At 37.6% G+C, this 22486-nt stretch overlaps 1 protein-coding gene across 1 annotated transcript in view; it reads right to left on the bottom strand.

Annotated features, from left to right (window-relative positions):
- Positions 1-3828: 3828 nt before the first annotated feature.
- Positions 3829-22486, bottom strand: part of LOC127577994 (immunoglobulin superfamily member 22-like) — a 51939-nt gene continuing 33281 nt past the window's right edge. Inside the window, exons 16-22 of the mRNA XM_052029701.1 lie at positions 19727-19855; positions 18612-18908; positions 17389-17474; positions 14934-15126; positions 12085-12384; positions 10589-10915; positions 3829-4125 (exon numbers count right to left, since the gene is read on the bottom strand). Of these exons, the coding sequence (XP_051885661.1) occupies positions 4058-4125; positions 10589-10915; positions 12085-12384; positions 14934-15126; positions 17389-17474; positions 18612-18908; positions 19727-19855 (1400 nt within the window). The 3' untranslated portion in view covers positions 3829-4057. The remainder of the gene's footprint in view (positions 4126-10588; positions 10916-12084; positions 12385-14933; positions 15127-17388; positions 17475-18611; positions 18909-19726; positions 19856-22486) is intronic.

Below are 22486 nucleotides of genomic sequence, written 5' to 3'. Positions count from 1 at the left end.
TTGACAGATGCAAAGCCCCAGCTTTACCTGCCAGAGACTGTTAGGGCTGGTTGGGGACGTCAGCTTGAGTGGGACTAATGAGACTGGTACTACTCACCTAGGTAATTGTGGGTGTGCATGGATCACAGATGACAATTATGGACAGCAGGCCCTGGTTAATAGTTCTATTTTACTTCCAATCTAATGGTTGATTTGAAGAGTCTTGGTCATTGACAAAGAGCATGTCAGTTGTTTATTCTGCAGGTTTTCACTAATGGAGTGGCTGGGTAATAAGGAAAGAAAGTTGGCTTGAAAAAGAATCAAAAGAACAGAAATGCTGTAAGTTAATGAAGACTCTATCTTCAGTTACAATAGAGAGGCATGTTAATAATGTCTAATCTGTTTTCATTTTAGCATGTTTAACATTTTAGCTATCTCAGTACTGGTATTTTTCACATTTGTGTGCATTGCCTTTATGCATTGTTCTCCACTTCCTGAACATGCTTGTCCATCAGTGCATCTTAGGCATTTTCCACTTTCATGTTAATTTTTTCACTCAGAGAGAAAGGAGACAACTGATTTGATTCAGAGAAGTAGTATGTAAAAGATTGTGTAGATATTTCACAAGCACATCTATTATTAAGTCTTCCTCTGGAGGCAGGTTTAGGATGTCACAAATTCTCTGAAATGAACACAATATATTTTCCTTGATAGCATTTTAAAAATTGTCTTCATGAAAAACATCCAGTTTCTGCTCTACAGAAAGACACTGTTTTGACTTGAAGGACACGCTTTGCCTGCCGGAGACAGTGCAGTATCTGTCTGGTCTGATAAAAGTTCATCACTCTATTTTTCTCTCTTTCCCTGACCTGCTGATTCTTAGTTTTTATTTCAGATTTCCAGCATCTTTAATTTTTGGCATTTTGTTTTCAGTGCAGCCTCAGTTACTTTGAGTAAAAAATGGTCCATTTCCTTATTTTTCCAATTTGAAGTGGGTGCTGATACAGTTCAAATGGCTCAAAAGTAAGTTGCTAGATAATCCCACCAATACGTCAACTAATTTTAGCCAATAGTCAAATATCTAAGGATTCAAATATTAAACATTTTATTACTATATGGCATTTGCATCAGCATAATTGTTATCTCTAAGTGCCTATGGCTCTGGGATTGATGTAAAAGATGACAATTATATCCCAAAACTTTCTCGTACCTGGATAGGAATTTAGAAGAGCTTTGTAGCTTGAAAGGCTTATTTCTTAAGCTTTCATCCTCTGTCTCCATCATAGTCTTCCTCTCTATTTTATCAATATTAATGAACCTCAAGAGATTTTTTAATCCTCTTATTCATCCAATGTTGCCCGACACACTCTTCTCCTCCCTACATCAGTGTTGAAATTAATTCATCAATTTTCTACTCCAACTCACCTAGGACCAAAATAATAGGAACCATTAGTCCACTCCTACAATCTGTATATGGTATTAAAATCATTCTTTATGTTCTCTCATTTGCTACACTTTCATTTTTTCTTTCACCCTTGTTATATCCGGTAGACCTTATCCTTGGTTCATTATATTAAAAATACGTTGTTAAGTGAGGTAGCTTGGTGTTTCATGTTTCTATCCTTTGGATCACTTGTGGATCCAAATAAGTACAAATGAAGGCCACTCCTTACTCAGTTCAGTTTTCTTCAATCAAATCAGGAACAATAAGTAATTAAGCCAGTCACTTAACTGAGAATGAGGGTTACAGGGCTCAAGTGCAGTTTGAAGTCTGACTGAGGGAGATTCTATGTACAATGTTCTAAGATAGTTCAGCCATAATGAAGACAAACACAAATAAACACAAAGAAAAGGAAAAAAAATAATTATTTTCATTTTATTACATCAGATCTGTCTTTCAGCTTAGGTAACCAGCAACTATCTAATGCTGTTGTCTAATGATGGCAAATCTGTGGGGAAAAGCTCGATTTAAATAAGAGAAAATGGATAGCAACTTTGAATCAGATCACTGCCACATTGCATTGACGTCCCTAGATATTCTATCATAATTCCAGAAATTCCAGAACTTTGCATTTAGAATAGGATGTCTACAATTGCAGACCTCACAGTAATTTTAATTTGTGTGAAAGCTCAGAAGGGACATTGTGAAGAATAATATGGGCTTCCAATGCCATTTGACTACAAGATGTACTATGGTTCCCCACTTGCACAATAGCTCACTCACAGAAACAGAAGGTGTTATAATTTAGTTGTTCCTGTATAGCCAGACAAATTGTAGCTTCCAAAAATAAAACTGAGTGTCAATGTCAACATTTCTGCCCAGTGTTGTAAAATGGGCCATAGCAGATCAGCTGCATGTTATCTATCCAGCTAGTACACAGCAAAATTGAAAGCTCTTCCCTTTTTTTATTACTCACTTCTTCACTTTGGAAAACTTCCAACATAACACTACACAATTTCAAGGTCAGATTCCGTAGCTTTCAACAATTGTCTTAATTTTAAGACAGTAAAGGTTTCCTAAGCTTGAAGAGAAGAGGATAAAGAGACTGATTTGTTGAGTGAATGGGCAATGGTAGCAGGCAAGCCTATCTTTTTCATTTCATTTACCATCTAATTCAAGAAGAAGCACTTGAATGGGGAAAGCAACAGAAATCATATACCCCAACCTTTAGTTTGAGGAAATTTAAATGATTCCCATTAGCACTGTGCCTTAGATTCCCCGTAAAGTAGTCCTAAGAGAAGCATACTACACAGTTCCTTCACACTGGTCTACAAAGGACTATCACAAAAACAACATAAGAGCCTACAACTGAATTCTATAGTACAAGACTGCCCCATTTGATGCCAATTATCTTGAAAGCTAAAGGAAACAAACAGTTGTTAGAAATACAACAGTTAACTTTTACAGAGATATTCTGATTGGTTAAAGGATGACTTCACCATTTCAAGTCAGCAATTGTCTGCCATATTTCAATTAAATAGTCAATTTCAGGACTTAATCTCATACACTGGTGGAGTTCTTTATGGTGAAATTTTAATATTGTCTTTTAATTTTATATACCAAATTACTAAAAAGTGGTTATGCCCTGGAAGTCACTGCCCATGAGATGATGAACATGGAATAAATCAGGGTTTTCTAAAGGGAATTGGATTAGTACTCAAGGGGAAATAAGTTGCAGCTCCATGGGGGAAGAGAAGAGGAATGGAATTGGGAAGGTACATATGGGTTGTCCTGGAAAGAGCTGAACAGACTCAATGGGCCCAATAGTTTCTGCTGTGCCATAACAATTCTGATTCTTTGAAAAAATTCTGCATTGAAACCTTCCCACAACCAATGGTCAAAATAATGATTTCCTAATTTCTTGTCAAGCAAATAATAACAGACTAAATAGAAATTTTGTTGCCACTTGTGCCTTCCTGCATTGCAGCAAAAACTGCTGAATTGTTACTCTTCAAAAAAGAGAAAAATTTTAATATTAACTTAATTCATTATTTTACAGAGCACTGGCATAAATAATGCCATCTTTCCCAGAATACACCAAGAAAGAGAAAGCATAAGAGATAAAGATAGCCCCCAACAACAGTAGTGAAGAGGCGTTATATTCCAGGTGGATTTATCTGCGGGATGGATATAGTCATTGAAAAGTTTCATGGAATTAAACTATGTTCATGCAGTCATATGTATTTTACATTTGAGGACTTCCAGCTAACCACTAATCAGTGTATTTCATTTAAATTTCAGAACTAGATGATCAAAATTAATGTGCATCTTCCCATCATAACTTCATAACTGTTTTGGGAATTAATGCTTTCATAAAGTCATTCAATGAGAGGTGAAAGAGAAAATGAACCAAGTATAAATTTTTGACTTTGTTGTTTAACTCAAATGATGACTCCAATTTTATCCCTGCCTCTGAAAGTGATTCAAAGATATTAAAATGCTTTGGAAATTCTATAAGTTTACCCCATTTATTATGCTTAACAAAAATTGGTTCTCTGTTAGTAAGCTTGATCTTCATAATGGCAGCACATGACGAGTCTTGATCTATGCCGGTCTTCACTGAGGTCCAGTCTGAATTCACATGATGTACTTACTCCTACGTGGCTTTTCTCCAAGACTGTTCTGCATTAAGGTAACACCTTTTTCTGGGAAAAAAAAAGTCAAAAATTAATTCTTGGTTCATTCTCTCTTTACCTCTTATTGGATTTTTTAAAAATCAGTCTTCTACTCTCTCTATTCATCCCTAACTCATTCCACTTTCACTTTCTTTGCCTCTGATTCATTCCACCCTTCCTTTGTCAATTCATTCTGCTCCATTGGTAGAGTCACTGAGTAACACAGCATGGAATCAGGCCCTCCAGCCCAAGTCATCCTTGCTGACCATGGTGCCCACCAAGCTAGTCCCATTTGCCGTGTTTAGCCCATATCCCTTGAAACCCCTCCTATCTGTGTACTTATCCAAATGTCTTTTAAATGTTATTATTGTACCTGCCTCAACCACTTCCTCTGGCAGCTCATTCTATAAACACACCACCCTCTCCATGAAGAAGTTGCCCCTCAGGTCCAATTTAATTCTTTCACCTGGTAATTTGATAATTTAAATTGAGAAACTGTTGATGACAACTGTACTTTGAACGACCTCTAAATATTTTGTGCTATTTACTTGTATGTTAGATTTTTCCAAATATCTAATGTTTTTGTTATCAATTTGTATCAATGTAAATTTGTTATCAACTTGCTGGTTCCCTTTTCCAATTTTCCTTGACAATTTTTGAAGTGATTACCTCATCTACTTCATTTCAGTCAAGCTCTACTTATGTTCTTTTCCTCATCCCATGCTTATTGATATTGTCAATGATTCTCTTTATTCAATCAATCCATTAACTTTGAAACATGGAAAGATCATGAGACACTGGAGAAAGTGCAAAAGAAGATATACTATCTTTATGTATACAGCTGTGTCAGCAGCTTCTTTAAGATATATGTCAATCCATGCAGGGCTTTGTGAGGTCCTGTAGACAGTATGCTATCCCACATATAAAAGGTAATAAAAAATGTATGATTTGAATTGAAGTCTGACTGTCATAGCTGCAATATTTCTTTCACTTTCTACTTTTGAAGAAAGTGACTGGATCTGCCCTGGGCTGCTCTGAAACAGTCCGAGTTAAATTCCAAGATAAATGGGGATCTTTCACCTGGAAAAGAGAATTCTGAAGGGTTAACCAATTGAGGTCTTTGAGTTTATTGAACATATGGATAGTGTAGATGTATGAAGATGTTCGAATTTTTCGGGGAGAACAGAAATACAAGCTATAAATATATGATGGCCACTAATAAATCCAGTAGGAAATTCTGGAGAGACCTCTTTACAGAGAAGTGGATTAGGATAAAGGATCACTATCACAAGTAGTAATTGGAATTAGCATTGTTACAATTTAGAGAAAACTAGAAGGAATGTTGTTGCAAATTAAGGAGGAGGGTACTTTGGCAAAAGTAAAGGCAATACTTTGCCATGTCTTTCTTTCCTTCAAAATAAAATATAATTTCTTCTTTGAAAAACTCACCTATTATCCAACTGTCCTTTCCAATTAAACCAACTATCCAAGGATCCCATAAAAGATAAATGTTAGAACTGCAACGAATTGCCCTATTTTGAAATGACTTAGATTATGTTATAGATATAAGGTATCCAAGTTTGCTGATGACATTAAGAAAGTGGCATTACAGATGGAGGCATTAAATTACAAAGAGGTATTAAAGGTTGAGAAAATAGGCAAAATTGCAATAAATGAATTTCAGCACAGGTAGATGAGGTCATCCCTTTTAAAATTAAAAGGATAAAATAGAATATTTTCTAAACAGTAAAAACTAGAAGCAGTTGAGATTCAAAAAGTCTTGGGGCCTTTGTACATGGATCGTTAAAATTTCATGGGCACTAGTACTGAAACTAATTAAAAAAGCTAATGAAATGTTTGGCCAGATTATGGAGACAGAAGATATGCCATAGCTGTACTTGAGAAGATGGAGTTGACCTTGTAGCAAAGAAGATTGAACAGAGAATTGATAGAGGTGTACAAGATCACAACTGGATTAGACAGAATTTAGACAAGTGGACTTCTTCGTTGTAACAATTAGATGATTCTATACAAAAGCTCTAGTTAAACTACATCTGTACCATAAGCTACTTTGGGCATCACATTTCAGAAAGGATAAGTTGAAGGTGAATCAGAATATTACTTGGACTCGAAGATATCACTTGAGAAATTGCAGACACCAAGAGCATGTTCCATTGAATTTCAGTTAAGGGTAATTTGACTGGTTTTCAGTAAGGGGAATTAATAGATTGTGGGACACTTGTTCTGCTGGGTTGGGAGTCCAGAACAAGAGAGTCTGGACTAAAAATTGGAACCTTTCAAGAAAGATTAGAAACCTTTTCCACTCATCAAGTGCATTAGAAATTTGGAACTCTCCTCCACAAATGGCAATTGATCCAAGGTAAAATGTTAATTTTAAATTGGGCAAGAGGACAACTGATCTTTTAGAAATAAATGATACTTTTAGAGAATTCTATTCTAATCTTTACAGTTCTAATTTTCCTAAAGATAATACAGTAATGGATAATTTCTTTGACCAATTAAACGTTCCTATACTTTCCACTGAAAATCGAAAACAGTTGGATCAATCTATTACATACGAGGAAATCGCCAAGGTTGTGCGATCTTTACATTCTGGAAAGACTCCGGGTCCTGACTGATTTCCTGGAGAACTCTATAAGGCCTTTTCCTCTTTGCTTATACCTCATTTATGTGCTGTCTTTTCGGATTCTTTTAAATCGGGTAGATTAACACAATCTTTTTATGAAGCCTCCATTTCACTTATTCTTAAGAAAAATAAGAACCCAGCAGAATGTGCTTCATACAGACCAATTTCGCTACTTAATGTGGATGTTAAAATTTTATCTAAAGTTCTAGCTTGTAGATTGGAAAATATTTTACTTTCAATTATATCCGATGATCAGACTGGTTTTATTAAAAATTGGTATTCTCATTTTAATATTCATCATTTATCGAATATTATCTATTCTCCCTCTAAGGAAATATCGGAATGCATGATATCTCTAGATGCTGAGAAGGCCTTTGATCGGATTGAATGGAATTACTTATTTAAAACCTTAGAGAAATTTAATTTTGGGCCCAATTTTATCCAATGGATTAAATTACTTTATTTATCCCCTTCTGCTTGAGTTCTTACTAATCTTCAAAATTCTAAATCTTTTAAACTTCAACATGGAACCAGACAGGGATGTCCTTTGAGCCCTTTGCTCTTTGATTTGGCCTTAGAACCTTTAGCTATTTCTCTCCGAGAAACTAGATATATCCTTGGTATCTCCAGAAGAGGTATTAACCATAAAGTTTCTTTATATGCTGATGATTTATTACTCTTCATATCTAATGTTGAAGCCTCCTTACCTCCTATGCTTTCTTTACTTTCTCACTTTAGTCATTTTTCAGGCTACAAATTGAGCTTATACAAGAGTGAACTTTTCCCTCTGAATAACTTGGTACCAGTTAATATTAACATTCCTTTTAAAATTGTAAGAAATCATTTTACCTATCTGGGGGTGTCAATTACTAAAAATTATAAGCATTTATTTAAAGAAAATTTTTTCACCTTACTGCACGATGTGAAAAGGGTTTTATCAAGTTGGTCTCCCCTTTCTATATCATTGATTGGCCGAATTAATGTTATTAAAATGAATATTTTACCTAAATTTATATATCTATTTCAGGCTTTACCTGTTTTTATTCCTAAATCTTCCTTTGACTCTCTTGAGTCAATTATTTCTTCTTATATATGGAATAATAAACATCCTAGACTAAATAAAGTTCACCTTCAGAAGGTTAAAAAGAACATAGGTTTAGCCTTACCTAATTTTAGATTTTATTACTGGGCAGTCAATATACGAAATCTAATGTTTTGGTTACATTACATTAATCAAGAGGCTCGTCCAGTATGGCTCTCTTTGGAAATTAATTCTGTTAAAAAATTTTCTATTATCTCCTTGCTTGGTTCTTCACTTCCAATATCATTAAATAAACTAACAGATAATTTAGTAGTTAAACATGTTTTGAGGATTTGGTTACAATTTAGAAAATATTTTGGTTTATTCAGTTTTTCTTTGTCCAGTCCCATTTTCTTTAATTACTTTTTTAAACCTTCTATGACTGATGTAGTTTTTAAAGAGTGGGACAAATTAGGTATTACTTGTTTTCAAGATCTGTTTGTTGGATTTGAACAATTGTCTACCAAGTATAATTTACCAAAAACTCATTTTTTTAGACATTTACAAATTAGAGATTTTCTTCGATCTCAATTACATTCTTTTCCTTTGAATCCTGATAAGAATTTATTAGATGTAATTTTTAATTTGGAACCTTTTCAGGATGGCTCAATATCTAATATTTATGACAGATTACTAGGAATGAGTAAGGTGCCACCAGATAAAATTAAAAACGCTTGGGAACAAGATTTGCAGATGTCAATTTCTGAGGAAACTTGGAATGAAATTTTCAAGTTGGTTAATATTTTGTCATTATGTGCTCGTCATTCTCTCCTTCAATTTAAAGTGGTCCATAGAGTTCACTTGTCTAAAGATAAATTATCCTGTTTTCATTCTGACATATCTCCTTACTGTGACAAATGCAATAACAGAGTGGCTTCCTTAATTCACATGTTTTGGATGTGTCAGAGTCTTAAAAAATATTGGACAGAGGTCTTTCATACTTTCTCTGTACTTTTCAAAATAAATTTTAAACTTACTCCTTTGACTGCAGTATTTGGGATTGTTGTAGAAAAAGATATAACTTTGAAGGCTTCTGATTTACATATTCTGGCTTTTATTTCTCTTATAGCCAGGAGAGCTGTATTGCTTAGATAGAAGAAAGTTACTCCGCCCACTCATGCTCAATGGTTACGGGATGTTATGTCATACTTGAATCTAGAGAAGATTCGCTGTTCAGTTTTTGAACCTAACCTAGACTTTCAAACTCTGTGGGGACCTTTTCTGAATTAGTTTCAAAATCTCTGATTTGGGGACTAAAATGCAGATATTGGCTGACACGGTTACGTTTTAAAAAGTTTTTCCTTGTTTTTTCCATCTAACAGCTTCGGGTTTTGGTAGTGGGAGTAGATTTTTTTAATAATAAAATATTTCAATTTTTTCTTCCTTTATTAACTAACTACTATATGTGATTATTAATTTAGAGTATTGTAATCTAAGTACGATTTAATACAACGTATTCAGTAGTATTTTTATTCTCTTTCTTGATGCATGTACTCTGTATTTTTTTTCTTGGATTCAATAAAAATATTGTAAAGAGAAATCTGTGATTTAGATTTTTGATAGCCAAAGATATTAAGAAATTTCAAAAAATGATGAGGATATAGAGTTAGGTTGGGATCAAGCCTGAACATATTGAATGGCAAAACTGGCTAAAGAGGCAAAATGGTTGACACCTGTTCATGTCTTTACATGTTCCTGATTACCACTCTTTGTTCTCAGGGACTTCGATGGATTATTGCCTCCTGTCCTATGCCCACTCCTTCCTTCTCAATACTTTGTTTGGATCCTGTCAAATATTATGCCCACATAACTGTGAAAGGAGAGGTTTGGAGAAATTTTGGATATGCAGAGCAGTAGAGTATCTGGTTGTACATGGCGACAGGAATAGAAAGGATATTCGGTTATGAGATGTGATTTTTTTTTGAGAAAGACTCTCTACAATCTTGATATCACCAACAATCTATTCCCCGATGTCAAGTGACACACTATGTCTTAATTAATTAACCCATTCAAGGAAATGGAAACATACCATTAAACTAAAGAGAGGGAGTAGGTTGTTAGAATTTCTAGTGAAGAATTGAAATCAAAATAAGGAAAGAGAATCTTTCTGTTTTTGATAGAATTCCAATCACAGGGACCAGAGTTATAGTGGATTAATGTCCCATTGAAAACAATTTAGCAAGATAAATGAAGCCTTACAGTTTATCCTATCAAAATCAATAAAGGCATAATACACACAATGCTGGGAGTGCAGTCCTAGTTATGAGAGAACTTATTTAGCATGTGTGGTTTATACTGTATTTCTGACAGTGCCTCTACCAGGATTAATCTTAGCCAAAGGCTAAAAGAAAAGGATATATTAACTCTCTTTTTAGTTTTTTTTCCTCTCCTGTACAGGATCATACTGTGGTATAGTTGCATAGGTGACCTCAGCTTGCTGGTATTTTGTTTTCATATTAATTGCTAATATCTAATCTTCTGTGGGGGGGCATCAAACCTGAGCCTGGTACTTATTTGAAATCCATGCATTCACACTTTTCAATGGGTATTATTGAATACTGTTCATGTATAGAGAACCCTTAGGTCCCTATAGCAAGTGTAGTATCACTATAGCTAAGTGAGTTAACTTAGCACAGTTTGGTGATTAAAACTAGAATTTTATTGGGCTGCATAGCTCAAGACAGTGCTGGTATATAATGATGATAATTTGTAAGAAGATTATGGTGGTGATTGTCTAACTTTATTTACAGTAAGCAGTAACTTACCATGCACGGTAACCTTGCAAGAACACTTCACCTTCCCCAGAGAGTTTTCAGCCACAATGGTATACTCATCAGCATCATCCATTTCTGTACTTGGAATAGTCAGTGTACAGACACCATTTGAGGATGTGTACCAATATTTAAGGTTTTCGGAGATGTGGACCTTGCCTTTATACCAGGTAATGTGCGGTCTCGGATTGCCAGTAATGGCACAGCTCATGGTGCAATCATTGCCACGGTGAACAGTGTGGTCCTTCAGTGGTGTGATGAACTCAGGGGCGTGGGTCCAATCCTTCTCCTGATATTCCTTAAATTGCAGGCTGAAACGTTCTAGCAGAAGAAAAAAGAACTTGCATTTGAACAGAGAATTATTTGCTCAATTACTGTTGTGGGGACATGCATTCAGAACCACAAATTATTAATGATGTCAAGGTGGGCTTCTGGTAGTTTTGGACCAAGAAATGTGCTTGCCCTTTGGTAAACACATTAGGCAATAGTTCTGCCTCAGTTTGCAAAAGAAAACCTTGAATGTCTCCTGCCTCCTAGTGCCTTCTTACCCTGGCAATGATACACAAGTCATTGTCAGAGTCTGTTCCCTCAGGTCTCCATAGATTGCCCACCACATCAAATATAATCATGATCGGATAGTGATCTTTACTGGGTCCAGGTGGGAGTTAGTGATCCTGCATAGTAATGAGGCTTGTAATACGTTCTGGGCACCATTTGCTGAACATCCTGGTCCTCTGGACCCTGCATGTCCATTCCCCCAGTGAATATTAAAATTCCAATTTTTAAAAACAGACCTTTTTTGCACTTATATCCCTATTCCATGATATGGAAGCACTGATTAAATATTCAAGTTTTAAAGAATTTTCATCTGAAGCAAATCAGATATTAGAATGTGAGCCAGGGTAATTTTCTCAGTATTGAACTTGTCTCAGTTTGTGTCCTGCTATTAATTTCCCATTTGGATCACTGTCATCCCAACCCTTTTATCACAACCACCTACGATCCCATCTGCTTTCTAGTTAATCTGACTGTTTTTTATAACATTTTGTTCTCTTATAAATTTCATAAGTTGAGAGAAATCTTTTACTTTGACTATTGCCATAATTGAACTTTCTTATATATATATTTCTGAGAGAGAACTCAAAAACAAGCTTAAAAAAGTGAATATGAAATTGTGATTGTCTGTCAATTTGACAATAAAGGTTAAGGATATTTTGATTATTCCTCAAGAAATGGTTTTCTATGCACAGAATAAACAAAATATTTAACTTAAATGCATTCGACTTACTGTATCTCTCAAATAACTTTCCAATTTTGTTTTCTGAACCCATGTGCATAAGAGTCAATTCTTATTCCTCATTATCCTCCTTGAAATAATGTACCAGAAACTCAAATACTCTGCAGAACACCACAGTGGAATTACTGGTTCATTCATAACATTTGTTTTAGTCTCTACATATCTAAGATAGCCAGTGGCACATCGGGCATACCTTTGTCCCTAGCAAGGTACCATGGCTCCTTCAAATCCAGTGGGTCACTGTCTCCAATGTCATTCCGAGCAATTACCCTGAAGAAGTACTTCCTGCCCGGAAGCAGACCAGTCACAGTGTACTTGTTACCAAAGACACGGTCTGTTACAGTGTACCAGGTTGCAGTGCTGGCATCTCGCTTCATTATCACATACTGCACACGGCCGTCCTCTATATTATCTGGAGTGTGGTCCCAAGAGAGAGTCACTGTGTTTGGAACTTCCTCAACCAGGTGTAAGTTGGTAGGTGGGCGTGGAAAATCTGAAAAAGAAAGCTTATTAAAGCCTATTTTTTAAAAAAGGCAACAATTATTCAGGAACTTATTACTGCAAAAAAAAAGCTTATCAATATTGGCAATAAGCCAAACATATCAAGGAAAGCTCACTCACAATTAATTAATTTAAGATAGGTCATTAATATAATACAGGGCAAGTGACTATAGAACACCATTCATACCATTCATTTTCAGAGACATAGTTTACTGATAGGATCACCATTTCTTTACAGGTTAGTTTAGAATATCACTCTGCATGAAAGAATACTTAATCTGGGCTGACCCTTTTTGCATTACAGATTGACTATATCAGGGACATAGTTCCAATTATATTTAAGACATCAAACATGGCCCATCTACCAATTTTAGAATATAAAAGAAAATAATTCATCATTCAACAAGGAGCAAGGGAGTTTTCCCTGTGACCTGGCCCATCCCTTAGACAAAATCAACAAAAACAGATTATTTAAGCTATTAGCCTAATGACAGCCTGGTTCTATATTTATGTGTGTTTATTACCTAGATGGTTAATGGTTATCTACGGAGACAAATAAATCCACAAGCCCAATGCTTTTTGAAGAGAGCAACTTGTTAATGGAAATATAGAGTGTATCCATGGGAGTACAGGTCATACATGTGGTGGGAAGAAAAAAAACTTGACCTGGTGATCATCTCCTCCACAGGATACAGACGTAACAAAGCTTCACAGTTTAAAAAAAGAGGTAAGTGTTACTCAAAAAGGGTATTCCACAAGTGCATAATTTATTTGCAAAAGAACCATGATTTGCCTTAGCCAATTTCATTGCTATCACATGGAGCCAGCAAAGGCAAGTGTGATAAGTCAAGATACTTAGAATTTCAAAAGCTTGATTACCAGCACTGTGACGAGCTCAGTCACCAACAGTGTGGGGAACTGTTAATGACAATGTGAGAGCAAGTGTGGAGCTCAGTTACAGTGTGAAGAACTAGGTACTGACATTTTGAGGAGCTTGTATAGGTCCCACATGGTAGGCTCATCTGGAAGGTTAGGAATGGGATTCAGGGTGAGATAGCTAATCCAATACAAAATTGGCTTGGTGGAAGGAGACAGAAGGTGGTAGTGGGGGGTTGTTATTCAGACTGGAGGCCTGTGACCAATGGTGTACAACAGGGATCAGTGCTGGGTCCACTGCTAGTTGTCATCTGTATTAACGATTTGAATGACAACATCGTTAACATGGTTAATAAGTTTGTGGATGATACCAAAATTGGTGGTGTAGTGAACAGTAAAGAAGCTTATCTAAGATTACAACAGTATCTAGATGAACCGGGGAAGTGGGCCAAGGAATGACAGATGGAATTTAAATTGGACAAGTGTGAGGTGTTGCTTTTTGGGAAGTTAAACCAGGGCAAGAATTATACAGTAAATGGTAGAGCTCTGGAGAGTGTTGTGGAACAGAGAGACCCAGAAGAACAGGTACATAGTTCCCTGAAAGTGGCGACACAGGTAGACGGTGAAGAAGGCATTTGGCATGCTTGCCTTCATCAGTCAGGGCACTGATTACAGGAATTTGGATGTCATGTTACAACTGAACAAGTCCTTGGTGAAACCACACTTGGAGTACTGTGAGCATTTCTGGTTGCTCAGCTATAGGAAGGATGTTATTAAGCTGGAAAGGGTACAAAAAAAGATTCGTGAGGATGTTACTAGGACTAGAGGGCTTAAGTTATAAGGGGAAGCTGGATTGGCTGAGAATTTTTTCCTGGAGCGTAGGAGGCTGATGGGTGACCTTATAGAGGGATATAAAATCACAAAGAGTAGATAAGATGGATGGCCACAGTCCTTTTCCCAGGGTAGAGGAGTCTAAAACTAGAGGACATAGATTTAAGGTGAGAGGAGAAAGATTTAAAAGGAACCTGAGGGGCGACATTTTCACAGAGGGGTGGTGAGTATATCGAACGAGCTGCCGGAGGAAGCTGTAGAGGCAAGTGCAATTAAATGTTTAAAAGACGTTTGGACAAATACCTGGATAGAAAAGGTTTAGAGCGATATGGACCAAATGCAGGCAAATGGGACTAGCTCAGATAGGCATCCTGGTTAGCATGGACGAGCTGGACCAAAGGGCCTGTTTCTGTGTTGTATAACTGTGATGGGTAAGGAACTCCCATAATACATTGTTTAAGAAGCTGTTACTAATGTGAGGAGCTCACACCTGTAGATAATGTGAGAGTCTAGGTTACTGATGGACAGGAACTCAGTTTAAGGGCAGTGTAAGGAGGCAAGATGGTGAAGGTGTAAGGACCTCAGTTACAGAGAGTGTAAGAATATTGATTACAGACAGTGTGAAGAACTCAGTTGCTGATCAAATTGTATGTAGTTGTTTGGGGTGCCTTTAATATGGAAGGTATTTGCTGATAATGGTGAGCTGTTTTTCAATATATGTAGAAATTGTAATGCAAATGATATATTGATGAGGTATGCCTTGGCCCGAGAGTAAACCTGGTGAACGTGAACTTGAAATTGCAGTCCTAATAGTGGCACTGTTTGTTACTATACCTGCAACTCGAATTCTAATATCATGAGACTTTTCTCCATAGTCATTTTTCAACATAATCTTGTACATTCCTGAATCTGATCTCTGGGCACTGGAAATCAAGAACTGTGACATATTCAGTCCTTTTGTGATTGTCTCTCTGCCTTTGGTGGGAGTTCCATCTCTCAGCCAGATCACATTTGGTGAAGGTGAGCCCTGTAACAAATGGTAATAGAATTAGATGAAGCATTCCATTTATTTATTGCCTCTGCACTGTTTTACTTTCTTAAAACTAGCACAAACCTCCGTATATTTCAGAACAGAGCAGGCAGAAGGGACTATTCATTCACTCATCAGGGCTGTCATAGTTTTAAGCTGTAATGTAATTTAAAAAGGTTCCATCTGCCCTTTGTAGAGGGGTGCAATTAAGTAGACTACAAGCTGTAATTTTCAGGGTCTAAACCAAAGTGCAAAGGCTGGCCATTTGGTAAGCAGGAGATAATGATTCCTCCTTCCCTGTGTACTGCCCACTTCTGGAATCCAGAATTGATTCCATAAATTCTTTCTCATTGGTTACATACCTTGTAACTTATGGGCCATGTTAAAAGTCAACAGAAATTCTGCTACAAACAAGATCCATCCCCACCACTCCAGGAAACTGGGCATGCGATTTATGTGGCCTGCTCAACATGGTTAACTAAGTGTAACTTGGGCCTCAATGTGACAATGCTGATGTGAGAGAAAATGCTGATGTTGATTAGCTTCAGGTTCCAGTGAGTTTAGAGGATTTCATGGAGAGAGTGTTTGTGGTATTTTTCCAATCCCTGGACATGGTTTGGGTCTCAAAAACTTATAGAAGGGCAAAAGTCACTGCTGCCTGGTAGACCATGAGTTTTGTGCCATTCCTGAGGTTCTGATCTTCAAATACCCTTTTCCTCAATCGATTCAAGGCTGTGCTGGTGCAGTAAAGGCTCTGGTGAATTTCATCATTGATACCTGCATTTGCCATATGGGAAACAGTCCATTTACCTTTAAATTTGGAGGGCAGTGTGATGGAGCAGGGGCAGACTGGTAGAGGACCTTTCCCTTACAGATGTTGAGTATCAACTAGGATGCTTCACTGAAAGTACTGAAAATAGCTTAGTGCTCAGCCTCAGAGCACATGCAAATGCAAGCATTGTTTGGATACTTCAGTTCAACTACTGAAATTTGGGTAACCTTAGTTCTGAAGTGTAGTCACCTCAGGTTGAACAGTTTTCGTTTCAGCTCCACTACTACAGAAAGTTTGTTGAAAGACTGAGAGGTGTTAGGGCAAAAAGTCAGCTTTGTCTGACACCAGTCTTGGAGTTTCTCCTGACTAATGAAGTCAAAGGCTTTAGTGAGGTTGAAAGTGGCCAAGTACAATGCTAGTGCTGGTCCTTGCATTCTTCTTGGAGTTACTATGTAGTGAAGATTATGTCCATTGTGCCTCTGGATGAACAGAATCCACACTGTGATTAGGGAACATCTACTTGGCCAATGGGAGGAGGTGATGACTCTCCCTGTGGCAGAGAGCAGGAAGACAGCCCTGTTCTTACTACAGTCAGTCTTGTTTCCTTCTCTTGAAGATGGTCACAATTAGAGCATCACTGATGTCCCCTGGAATATACAGGTGTGGGGTTAAGCTGTGAATTTGTGACCAGTTTTCACCACCCAGTTTTAGGATTTCATTGGGGATGTTGTCTGCTCCTGAGGTCTTATTATTTGTCATTTGGGATATAGCTTTCTCAACTTCAGGTGTGGCAACGTAATTGTTGTGGGATGAACTCTACTGCTCTCAGGTCAAGGACAGAGTCAAGGTTGAGGAAGTCTTCCAAGTGTTTCTTCCAGTGAGCCTAATTCTTCTCTATCCCTGATGGGCTCATCCCCTTTTCTGGTTCTCAGTGGGGTAGGGCCATGGGCCATAGATGGCTTTTATAGCACCCACGCATGTCATGGATGTCAGTGAGTTGCTGAATCTCCTCTGTTCTCTCCATACACCATGTGAAATGTAGGTCCCAGGTTTTCTGCTGGATCTCTGCCTCTGCGGGGGCTGGGAACATAGTTAGGTATTCCGCTGACTCTAGCGAGTACTGAACAATTAAAACTTAGAAATTTAAGGGAAGGACAATATTGGGCTATTTAACTGGTGTGCACAGCTCATACAAAAGAGGTAATGCTGACCTGCATGGTATTCATCAATAGGCAACTGTTTCCTTTCAACTGCTAAGCTCTGTGTGAGTACCAAGTTGACAGTGAAATGAAAATGAGGTCTGCAGTGCTATAGGAGAATTATTCCATTTCATGTGATGTACATTGCTGCATTGTGTCTATGATGGACAAGGTTAAAGTAAAATCTTATTTCTTTATTGAAATTCATCTTTCAATGAATATTAATATTATTAACCCACACTATATTGTTGCCTCTGGTAGCTGAATTATCTGAAACTTCTGACTCACCGAGAAGCCCACGTTGATGCACAGAGCTGCACCTGCACGGACCACCATGCTGTTTGGCATTCTGGCATCCAGAAATCTGGGAGAAGCTATAAATAAATAAAAACTTGGAGTCACAGAGAGGAGTTCTATGTACATATGAATTTCACAGAGTTACGGGACCAAAGAGAGGTTTATGCCTCCCTTTCAGCAGGTGACTATACTCAGATAGTTTGCAGTTCAATCAATAACCCATCTAGTCATTTGACCAAAATGGACCTGGGCACAGAAAAGACTGCAACTAACATCTGTCTTAGATTTTGGAGCTCTAAATCTGACCAATGCAACTATAGTAGTAGTTCATAGGACACAGAATTGTGGCTTAGTGATATATTAACTTTGTTAAAATTATATAATATGTTATTAGTAACTTTGATGACTGGATACAATTCATCAGAAATCACCCCTTTAAAGCCATACGTAAGGAAGATGGTAGAGAGTATGATTGGCAAAGTTCATGTGAACTGACGTCTCAAAACACTGCATGACTAAGGAAGTACTTCTGAACCATAATCACAAAGAAATAGTCTCACACTATTGTTTTCACTTTTCATTTCTTGAAAATCGGACTCAAATTGAAGTTAATGAATATAACTGAATTAGAACTTGTTCTGGAAAGCATACAAAGCAAAATTTAATAAGGGTGAAAAAATACATTTCACGCAAAATCTAAGATGGGAAACAGGCAAGATGCATGATTTCCTCTCCAATTTGTGCCTGGTAGAGGCCTGAAGTATGCATTAGTAGGCTCAGGCAGGGTGCAGCGGATTCTTGTAGGTGGCTGACTATTCTGTCACTAAGTTGTACCTGATGTCCATGAAGAGGGATGACATGATGGTTGCTAGTGAGATTGGAGGGCTTTCTGCACATCAGTGGGCATCAGAAAGACTGGATGCTCAAAACATTTTAATTTAGTTGCATGCACAACTTAAAGTTATAGAGTCTCACACTAATGTTTTCAATTTTCATTTCTTGAAAAGCTGACTCAAATTGAAGTTAATATTCTGAATTAGAACTTGTTCTGGAAAGCACACAAAGTAAAGTTTAATAAGGATGAAAAAATACATTTAACACAAAATCTAAGGTGGGAAACGGGCAAGATTCAAGACTTCCTCTCCAGTTTGTGCTTGGAGTCATGTACCTCAAGGAAATTCTTTTCTCAGTAAATTTAAATAAAAAAGTATTACCTGGTGGTGGGATGGCATATATGCCTTTGTTTAGCTCTGTAGGTTCTCCCACACCTCCTTCATTTACTGCTCTGATTCTGAAGAAGTATTTGCCTCGCTCCTGCAGGCCTCCCACTGTGTAATTGGTGCTGGTAATGGGTATCTTACTGCACTTTGTCCATTCTTTAGCATCTTCAGCCCTCATTTCCAAGATATAACCCTGAGGCTCATCACCCAACTCTGGTTTATTCCAGGCTAGGGAGATGCTTGAATTGGTAGAATCTGTCACCTTAATATCCTTCACCTTTCCTGGAGCCCCTGAGTGACGAAGTAAAAATTATTATCTATTGTTACTTTGGAACAACTCAACCTGAAAGCAAAGAATTCACAACAAAATCATTTTCAATATTAATGTTGTTCAGGTACACAAAAAAATTAGTCAATCTAACAATTACTATTGTTTTGAAGCATTACGTCATGAAGAGCTCTATAATGATGACCTGGAACTTGAATGCGGCCAAAATCTGAGTTATGCTTTCCAGCTGAAAATCCATCATGAAGTTGCTGCAAGACAATGGGCCTGGTAATGTAGCTGTACAAACTTACATTAGACCTGCTCTGCATGATGAGGGGATTACTGAATATTATGAGGAAAACCCACATAATTCTTGTATTTACAGATTCCTGACATCAAGTACTGTTCTGCTGCCTTTAGTAGTGTTGAAGATCTATAGTCCAGTCCAGATGCATACAAAGATTCTCCTTCCTGAGCTAGGCAGTCAATTTTCACACTGATTTTTAACTGTCACTATACATTTTACTTTGATTTAAAATATTCCATTGGTTCGAATTCATGTTTGAGTTCAGTTAATTGAAAACAATTTGCTTAAAACCAAGGGGATTATAATGTTTTGGATATTGTGTTGGATCAGTACTATAGGGGCCTAAACAATTGCCATGGGAATTTAAGAACTTGATTTTAGCTCAAAAAATCTGGAGATAATTTAGGAAGTTATCAGATTATGAAACTTTTGTACTGTTTGCAAAATACTACTGGTTCACTGGTTACTTAGCACCAGGGAAAGGAGAAGTTTAAAAAAAGGCTGTGTAGGCAAGGTAAGGAGCTTGTTACTCACGGATAGGGTCTTTAGCCACCACTGAGTTGGATGCAGTGCTAGGCTGACCAAGTCCTGCACGGTTAATTGCTGTAACACGGAACTCGTACTCCATATCCTCCAATAATCCATCAGCAGTGAACTTAGTGTCTGGATGAGAAATAAATAAATATATTGTTTTACTGGGAAGGATTAGGATTTAGAGACAGTGCTTCCAAGTCACAGCCAAGATTCCACAAAGCATTTTTCAACTTCAACAATTACGTCAGTAGAACAGTGCAGCCATTTCCCTATGAACAGGGTGAAACAGTTCTGGTTATAACTTAAATGCTTTAAATCAATTTGCAAAATTTTACCTTACAATAATACGCTCAAGCCCTGAACATTACTCCATGAAAGTTACAGCACACCTGGGATTTCTGCACATATGTGGCTTAGTCCAGAAATCCCAAAGTTGCAGTCAATGATGCAAACCTCTTCCACAGACAGTGCCTTGCAGAGCCAGAGAACTGTTACAGCAAGAAATTTTTTTTCCAAAGATACCTTGGAAGAGATGCCTGGAAGAAGAGTGGAAGGAAGATTCTTGACAGGAGGGCCTATCCTAAAATGAGTACACAACTACTTACACCTCTTTAGAGAAAAGTATCCTGAGGCTTTTTTTCCCCTTTTTGAGTGGTTACAGAGATCTGTCACTTTCTGCAGACAGAGCTCCAAGCACCTATGCCTGGACTGGTCTGCCTTTTGAGGCTAAGGTCATTGTCACCCTGGGCTTCTGACCCTCAAAATAATTTCAGCTAGCAGTGGCTGATCCACGTAATGTTTTGTGTTTGCACACTTCACAGTATTAGAGATGTCACTGATGCTCTTTACAAATGGAGAGGGGAATTCATCACCTTTTTGAGTAGAGACCAGTAACTGTTGTGGGCTCAGATTTGCCATGATTGAACTCTTTTGAATAAGGAAGTGATAGATTGCTAAGGAAAATCCACATACTGTATTCACAGATTACGACACTCAACTGTTGCTCAGGTACTGTACTAATGCTGGAAAATACATCATCCATTTTAAGTGCACACCTCGATTCTAGGCCCTGAACCAGGCTTTTAACTTCAGCACAATCTTTAATTCTCACTGCATAATTTACTTTGATTCAGACCATTTCCCTGATTTAAGTCTGAGTTGTTCAGTTTATTGAAAACCATATGCTTAAAACCAAGTAAGATTGTAATGTTGTGGATATACCATAGGATTACAATGAGCAGCAAGTCTTCACAGTGAATCCAATGCATTGGGAAAACTTGGATAATTCTTTTATCCTGTCCATGGTATTTGCCTGTCATTGAGCAATAGGGCTGTCCTCTTCCTTGGCTCTTCATTTCAATTTGTGCATCTAGTCAGTACAGCACTGTGACAGCCTAAGCAATACAGCTGCCTATAGTTTAGTGGAGAGTACCATTGGGATCTTCATGGTGATGTTTTGGTTCCACTGTAGATCTGGAGTGGATTTGTACAATATTTAGAGGGTCTTGTGTTCTGTCATCACGTTACATGCAGCAGAGTCTTGCCACCAAAAGAACACAGCCCTTGCCAGCTGCAGACCAGCCACAGTTGCAGCAGGAAGAGTAGGAGAAGAAGGAGAAGAATGGCAGTAGATGGCAACAAAGAGAGATCCTTTCTGTTAGTGCTGTTAACTATAGAGATTAACCTGTTACTTACTCCCAAATAGGCGTTCCCTTACCTAACATCACTAGACATTGTTATCCTATAAGTTTGGAAAGCCAAGTTACCACAATCCCACATCAACATAAGCCAACTTTAAATGAAAATCACATGACATTTTCTATAAATTCTATTACTATTTACCATGTCACCACTAGATAAACATCCTTCACATCCTTCGTATATGTCTGAGGAACTGACTGAAAGACGTTGCAGCAGTATGTTGATGATCGTCAAAGCAGTTCAGTTTTAATTTGACGATCCAGCAATGAGTCTGACTGCTGGGCTCTCGTTGAAATCATGCCAAATTTCAGAGAAGTTGAGCTAATCTGGTTAATAGTCTCGTCAAGTGCTGGCATGGCAACACAGAACAATGGTCCACCTCATTCAAAATTAGGATGGGTGGCACACTGCCAAACTCTTGAACTAGACTGCCCTGTCAGCGCAGTTGATCATTGACTATGTAGCTGCTGGCTGCCAATTTAAAACTGAATGCAGGACCTTATGGGAGTTTCCTTCCCATCACATGGAAAATTCTGTCTTTAGAGACAGCATCAGTTGTCAATTGTCAGAAGATACCATCCCGCCAGGAGCAAACAAAAAATTATCAACAATATTATACAAGAATTCACAACCTTTGTATATGTAAACATTAAATCAAACTATCAAAGGGATAACATTAAAAAAAAATCACAATGGTCGCATAAAAGCCAAATTGAAAATCAAAGAACTACATATGGTAGAGGAGAAGTCACTGTAAGGAAAAAGGCATATCTGAGATACGTGTGGAAAATCTTGTCATCAGACAGAAATGGAGGAAATGGGTGAATGGAATGAAGTCCTTACAGGAGGCAGGGTGGGAGGAAGCACATTCAAGACAGCTGTGGGAGTTGTGGGCTCTTCACAAATGTTTATCACTAGCCAATCAGAGAGATCCAGAAAGGGAAGCGTCAAGATGGACCCAGTGAAAATGAGAGCCAGGTGGAAAGTGGCAACAAAAGAATGAAGAACCAATATAGTTGTCAAGGTACCAGAGAAAGAGTTGAGGGAGGCTCATGAATA

The sequence above is a fragment of the Pristis pectinata genome, chromosome 14, assembly GCF_009764475.1.
Source record: "Pristis pectinata isolate sPriPec2 chromosome 14, sPriPec2.1.pri, whole genome shotgun sequence".
NCBI lineage: Eukaryota > Metazoa > Chordata > Chondrichthyes > Rhinopristiformes > Pristidae > Pristis > Pristis pectinata.
This window is presented reverse-complemented; position numbering and strand designations above follow the sequence as displayed.